The sequence below is a fragment of the Bison bison genome, unplaced genomic scaffold (assembly GCF_000754665.1).
Source record: "Bison bison bison isolate TAMUID 2011002044 unplaced genomic scaffold, Bison_UMD1.0 scf7180017864495, whole genome shotgun sequence".
In the NCBI taxonomy this organism is placed as follows: Eukaryota; Metazoa; Chordata; class Mammalia; order Artiodactyla; family Bovidae; genus Bison; species Bison bison.
This window is the reverse complement of record NW_011495054.1, coordinates 6839080-6845468: the sequence shown is the minus strand read 5'-3', so window position 1 is coordinate 6845468 and position 6389 is coordinate 6839080. Positions and strand designations below refer to the sequence as shown.

Genomic DNA, 6389 nt, shown 5'->3' with positions numbered 1-6389 from the left:
CCGATCTGCACGTGTCCCCTTCTTAGACACTGATGTCCCTAGCCAGCTGAAACCTCTGTCCCTCGCCTTCATCTTACCCTTGGCGCACACCCTCTCCCCCAGCAAGTCCCCACTGGTTTCACCTGTTTCTCCAAGCCCTCCACCACTCTCCATCTTCATTGCCACCAACCTGGCCCAGCCAGCATCTCTCTCACATGCCCAGGACACCTGCCTGGTTTCCTCTGGACATCCTTGAATCCTGGACAGCCTCTCTGGACATCCTTGAATCCACTTTCCACATAGCAACTGAGTTCAACTCTGGTCATGGTTAGCCACAGGGACTTTGCACATGCTGCTTTTTAACCTTCTCTCTAATCCTTCCCCACCTGTTTTTACCTGCTGCTGCTGCTGCTAAGTCGCTTCAGTCGTGTCCGACTCTGTGCAACCCCATAGACAGCAGCCCACCAGGCCCCGCCGACCCTGGGATTCTCCAGGCAAGAACACTGGAGTGGGTTGCCATTTCCTCCTCCAATGCATGAAAGTGAAAAGTGAAAGTGAAGTCGCTCAGTCGTGTCCAACTCTTAGCGACCCCATGGACTGCAGCCTACCAGGCTCCTCCATCCATGGGATTTTCCAGGCAAGAGTACTGGAGTGGGGTGCCATTGCCTTCTCCAGTTTTTACCTGGTTAACTCTAATTCATTCAAACTCAGCTCAAGTGTCACCTCCTCCCAGAAGCTCTCCCAGATTTTCCTGATCAAGTCAAATCCTCCAACACAGCTTCTTTGTGGACACACAGTTACAGGTTGTAATTGTGTATTTGTTTCTGTGATTGCTTCTCAGGGGTGAGACTGAGAGAAACTTGAGGTCAAGTCTGCTTTGTTCATCATTTTTTGCCCCAGGCCAGTACCACTCCTGACGATTGGTAGGTGCCCAATAACCACTTGTTGAGTAAATACACATTCAGTGAAGGGGCATGCTGTGCACTGCAAGGAATTCCAAACCACAAGGGTTAAGTGGTTTATGTAGGATGTGGGACCACACCGTTGATTTGGACTGTAGCAGGGTAAGGGGCTGCCAACCTGGGTCCTGGGATAAGAAGCCATGAACAGGGCTCAGCCAGAAATCAGGCGTGGTTGCAGTCACAGGACTCCACCACCAGGTGGCGAAGTGGCTTTGTCCACTGGGGAGGCTGGAGCCAGGGGCCCTAAATAAACTTCTGTTGGAAGTTGTCAAACTTTTTAGGGGGTGGTCACTGACTCCCCTAATGAGCTCATGAACCTCTGGCTAGAAAAACATGCAGGGGTGGAGCCAGTGTTTGCGGAGCTCGAGACATGCAATTTGGGGATCCTGTTTATGAAAATGAACACACAACTACAAATTCCAAGTTAGGTCCACGGATGTACTGGGGGCCAGAGCAAGAGAGGGTCCTGAACCCTAAGTAGTGGGCCTCACAGTAAGTCCCCCTCTACACCTGCCTTATTCGGTACAATGTCAGGGACCTCCCCCCAGCCGGTCTTAGAGCCCCCCACCCAGGCTCACGCAGACCCATTTGCCCAAACTCAGCCTGTGCTCAGAGACCCAGTCCTAAACTCAGGAAAAACCAGAAGTCTTGGCAAGTCCAGCCTGGCGCTGCTCACCAAAGGCAAAGCACCACGATCTCTGTTTCACAGGGGCTCCCTCTACCCCAAAGCTCCCTACTTTTGCATGGTGAACTTGGGGGGCTAGGTGGGGCTGTTTGGCCAGGGCTTATATGTGGTTGATCTCCAAATGAGATTGGCAGCATCATGGAGACCTTCTGAGGGGAGAGGGGGACCCCATCCCCCTACAACTCTAACCTCACGCCCCAAACAAGGCCACACCATCTGCGCCCTGGCCGGGCACCATGAATGAACGCTTTTTGTAAGTCCAGTAATTCTCTTCTGATGGACACAGTGATACAGCAGAGTACCATTTTGGTGTTCAGAGAGTCTGGCTGGTAAAGGTATATGTGAAAAATACACTGCAGACCTGGTCAGCCTATTTAGGCGCTTAATTTGCTTGAAATACCTAAAGTCTCCAAATACCTGATCTCCCTGGAGCTTCGTCAGCCCTGTTACTGTGGCCGGCCCACCTGAGACAGGCCCTCCTTCCTGGCAGGTCACAGTTCTTGACATTTTATATTGATTTGTGGGGTCATTTGGCCAGTTAATGACAGCTCACCTGGTACCTGGCACACAGTACGTGGCTGACTTGGGTGGAGGGGTTCACAGGCTCCCCTCCCAGATGTGCAGAGAGGCCGGGGCAGCGGAGGGAGCCCTGGCCCGGGGCGGATGTTTGAGCCTGGACGAGGCCGGAGGGAGCTGTCTGGGCTACGTCCCAAGGCAGGTGACTGGGCTCCAGTCTACAGTGGGGAGCCAGAATATTGGGCAGGGGCGGGGCTCGAACCTGGAGAGCAGAAGCAGGAATGACCGGCAACCCCCTCCAGAGCTCCCCCAGACAGGACAGGGGCTTCTGGGACCCTGGCTGCCTGTGCTCAGCACTATGGGATTCTCTGTCCGCAGAGGCCAGGGCTGTGCTGTGATTATTCCCCAGGGTACAGATGAGGAAACTGAGGCTCAGAGAGGCCAAGGATCCCTTAAGTGGTAGAGGTGGGATCTGAGCCCAGGTGTAGACTCTGGGCTTCCCTGGTGGCTCAGATGGTAAAGAACAGCCTGTAATGTGACCTTGCTTACCTATGACACTTTCCATCAATAAAGGCTGAATGAAGAAAGGCAGCCAAGGCCCAGAGAAGTTAAGTAATATGGGAATGGACACACAGGACTAGACTCCCTGTCCAGTGCTCTTCCTGGCTAGTGCAGCCCACTGACCCAAGAGAAGACGCTGACGGAAAAGGGGGCCCCTGACGCCAGGCCTCCCCCAAGCCCCAGCTGGCCTGCCTGCTATTCTTGGGTGGCTCACCCCGGAACTCCTCGTCCGTGAGGCGCTTCTTGTGGGTCAGCAAGAAGGGGAGCAGCCCATCCAGGTCAGCTGTGGAGCCCCGGGACACGATGTCAAAGAGGATAGGCCGGTTGAAGACTTTGAGGATGGGAGGCGGCTGGGGTGCGGGAGCTTTGGGGCTCTGTGGCTGCTTCCTGAAGGGGGAGGAAGCGGGGTGATAGGAGGGCTCATCCCCTGCCCACCCTCACGGTCTCCAGCCTTAGAGGCTGGAGGATTGTAGGGGAGGGCAGCTGGAGCCCTAGGGAGGGGCCAGGCTGAGAGGGGAGAGACATCTGGAGACACAGAGGAATGTTTTACCCCAACACTACCTGGCACCTACTGTGTGCTGGGTGGAGACAGACAGAAGCTCCCAAGGTCCCCAACCATCTATCCAAACATCCATCCACCCATTCATCCATCCATCCATCCACCCATTCACTCACCCATCCATCCACCCATTCACTCACCCATCCGTCTACCTATCCATCCACTACCCACACTCCCACCCCTCTTACCCATCCATTCACCCATCCACCTATCAACCTGTTGGGGTCCACCCATCCATTCTTCCATCCCTCCACCCACCCACCCATTCACCCACCCATCCATCCATCTCTTTGTCTTTCATTAAGTGCTTAATAAGCCAGAGACTGGAAGAGACAAAGATACTAAGGACAGAAAGGAGGAACACCAGACTAAAAGATAAAGCAACTCTATCATTTATTCAAATCACTCACTGCTTGATTTATTCATTCAACAAACATTTGAGACAAATGAGGCCATGCACGTAGATGCTTAGCTCAAGGCCCCACCACAGTCAACGCTGGTAAACGTTAGCTGCTGTTCCTGTTATTATTTAGTGCTACTGGGTGTCTGGAGCCTGTATGTGTGGAATAAACGCTGAGCTGCAGAGGCGGGTGGAGAAAGAATAAGGTGGGGAGGGCTGGGGGAGGAGAAGTGATGGAGAAGTAAAGAAGGGAAAAAACAGACAGTCAATCAGCCATTCAATAAGCATTCACTGGGCACCTACTGTGTGCTAGGTTTTGAGAGACAAAAAGCTGGCGCAGAGCTAGCCCAGGGGCACTGAGGTCGCATCCTCACCCACCCAGCGCCCAGCACACACAGGGGCAGGAGGAGGCTGTGAATGAAGACAGGACGGACAGGAGAGGAGGAGAGCGTGCGAACGGGAGAGTGGAGGGGAGCAGAGAGGGAGCCAGACAGGAGGCGCGGCCCAGGGCCGTTCCCAGGCCCAGACCTTGCCCCCCAGGACGGGGCCTCCAGCGACGGGGCACCAGGGAAGGGAGAAGGGGTGCTTCTGGACACTGGGGTGGGGGGCACACAAGCTAGGGCAGCCCCCATTTCACCTGCTCCTGAACTGTGACCTTTGAGCTAAAAAATGAAAAGAACACCCTCGCCCCGCCCCCATCCTCACTGAGGCAGCCTTCGGGGTCTCTGAAGACCTCAAGTGCTCAGCCGCACCCCGCTCCGACTCCTCTGCAGCCCCTCCAAAGCCATCAGCCCTAGCTGTCTGAGATAGTGGTGGGGATGAGGGCCTGAAGGAGGGGGAAAGGGAGACGAAGAGCCCACCAGCTTGCAATGCAACCTTCCAAAGAGATCGGGCACCGGGGCACCTTACTGTCCTGGGCCTGTCTCCACTTCTGAGTGGAGCTTACAAAGTTCATCCAGCAGTTTGCAGACTGCACTCCTTGGAGACCTCAAGCTTCTCCAGCCTCCACCTGGAATGTTGTTCAGTCACTCAGTCATGACCGACTCCTTGCAACCCCATGGACTGCAGCACGCCAGGCTTCCTTGTCCTTTACCATCTCCCGGGGTTTACTCAAACTCATGTCCATTGAGTCTATGAGATCCAACCATCTCATTCTCTGTAATCCCCTTCTCTTCCTGCCCTCAATCTTTCCCAGAATCAGGAGCTTTTCCAATGAATCCCCTGTGTGGCTGCCCTTTCTCACTCCTTAGCTTTGGGCTTAAATGCCAGCTCCTCCAGGAAGTCCACCTGGATTATGTTTCCTGTATCAGCTCCCAGTCTCACTTCAGCACCTCCCCCAGAGTGAACTATTTCTTTTTTTCAATTCTACCAGTTTATTGCTACCAACCCATCTCCCTCCACCCTCCTCATGCATGCGGGCTCAGTCACGTAACCCCATGGACTGCAGCCCGCCAGGCTCTTCTGTCCATGGACTTTTCCAGGCAAGAATACTGGAGTGGGTTGCCATTTCCTTCTCCCAGAGTCAACTCTTTCTTTCTTTCTTTTTGACCAAGCAGCATGTGTGATCTCCCCCAAGCAAGGACTGAACCCATACTCCCTTCATTGGGAGCATGGAGTCTTAACCACTGGACCACCAGATAAGTGCAAAGTGAACTGTCTACTCACTTGCTTATTAAGTGTTCTGCCCTCCAAACTGAAAGTGCCAGTGACAGCTACTCAGTATCTAAGCTAAGCAGGGGCAGCACCTGGCCTGGCTCATTCCTGGAGCCCCAGGACCAACCCCTCCCCTAACCTGGCATGTGGTGGGTGGTCCAAAAACCTTCACTGAACAAACTGATGACTCGGTAAATAAACAAAGGAGACAGACAGTTCCTGACCAAGCAGGGGCTGAGAAGGTGGCTGGGCTTCATCCAAGGGCATAAATGAGTCTGTGATCAGCATGGGGGGACAGAAGGACACACGCAGACTTCAAGACTGCTCCAGACACACACAGAGGCCTGAGTGGGGTCTAACGGGTTTTCATGTGGAGATGGCTAGACAGAGAGATGGCAGATGAATAGATGGGTCGATAGGTATCCGAATGAGTGATGATGGAGGATAAACTGGACAAACAGATGGACAGGTGGAAAGGCGGGTAGCTGGTAAGAGAGAAAGAGAGAAGGAAGGAGAAATAACGAAAGAGAGATATGAAAATGGAATAAATGAATGAATGATGAATAGTTTGATAGCTGACTGGCTGGATGAATAGAAATGGAGAGTAGATAGAAGAATGGACAGCTGTTTGGAGAGTAAACAGTGGACAAACGGAAAGCGGGTGGTATGAGAGGACAACTAGATGATGGATAGAAGGGCAGACAGGTACTTGAGGGAGTCGATGATGGACAGGTGGACAGATGGATGGATGGACTGGACGAGTGAATGGTTAGGTGGAAAGACAGGTAGCTGGATGAATGAATGAGTAGATGAAGGGTGGGTGGGTGGACGGATGGGTGGATGGGCGAATTCAATACAGAGGAGACCCTTGGCCAGGCAGCCAGCAATACTCACTCTATGACCTTCCTCCTCCACCGCTTGTTGTCACTGGGGTGGTGACGATAGGTGCCGTAGTCAAACAGCGAGTCCATGGGCGCCTTCTTGGGCCCGGGCACCACGGAGGACTCGTACAGGGTGGACTCCAGCAGGTCGATGGGGTTGGGCACCCCCTTGCGGAAGGCGCCCTGGAACTTC

At 53.7% G+C, this 6389-nt stretch overlaps 1 protein-coding gene across 1 annotated transcript in view; it reads right to left on the bottom strand.

Annotated features, from left to right (window-relative positions):
* Positions 1 to 6389, bottom strand: part of TRPV4 (transient receptor potential cation channel, subfamily V, member 4) — a 35006-nt gene that overhangs the window by 14655 nt on the left and 13962 nt on the right. Inside the window, exons 4-5 of the mRNA XM_010828843.1 lie at positions 6210 to 6385; positions 2918 to 3090 (exon numbers count right to left, since the gene is read on the bottom strand). Coding sequence (XP_010827145.1) covers positions 2918 to 3090; positions 6210 to 6385 — 349 coding nt within the window. The remainder of the gene's footprint in view (positions 1 to 2917; positions 3091 to 6209; positions 6386 to 6389) is intronic.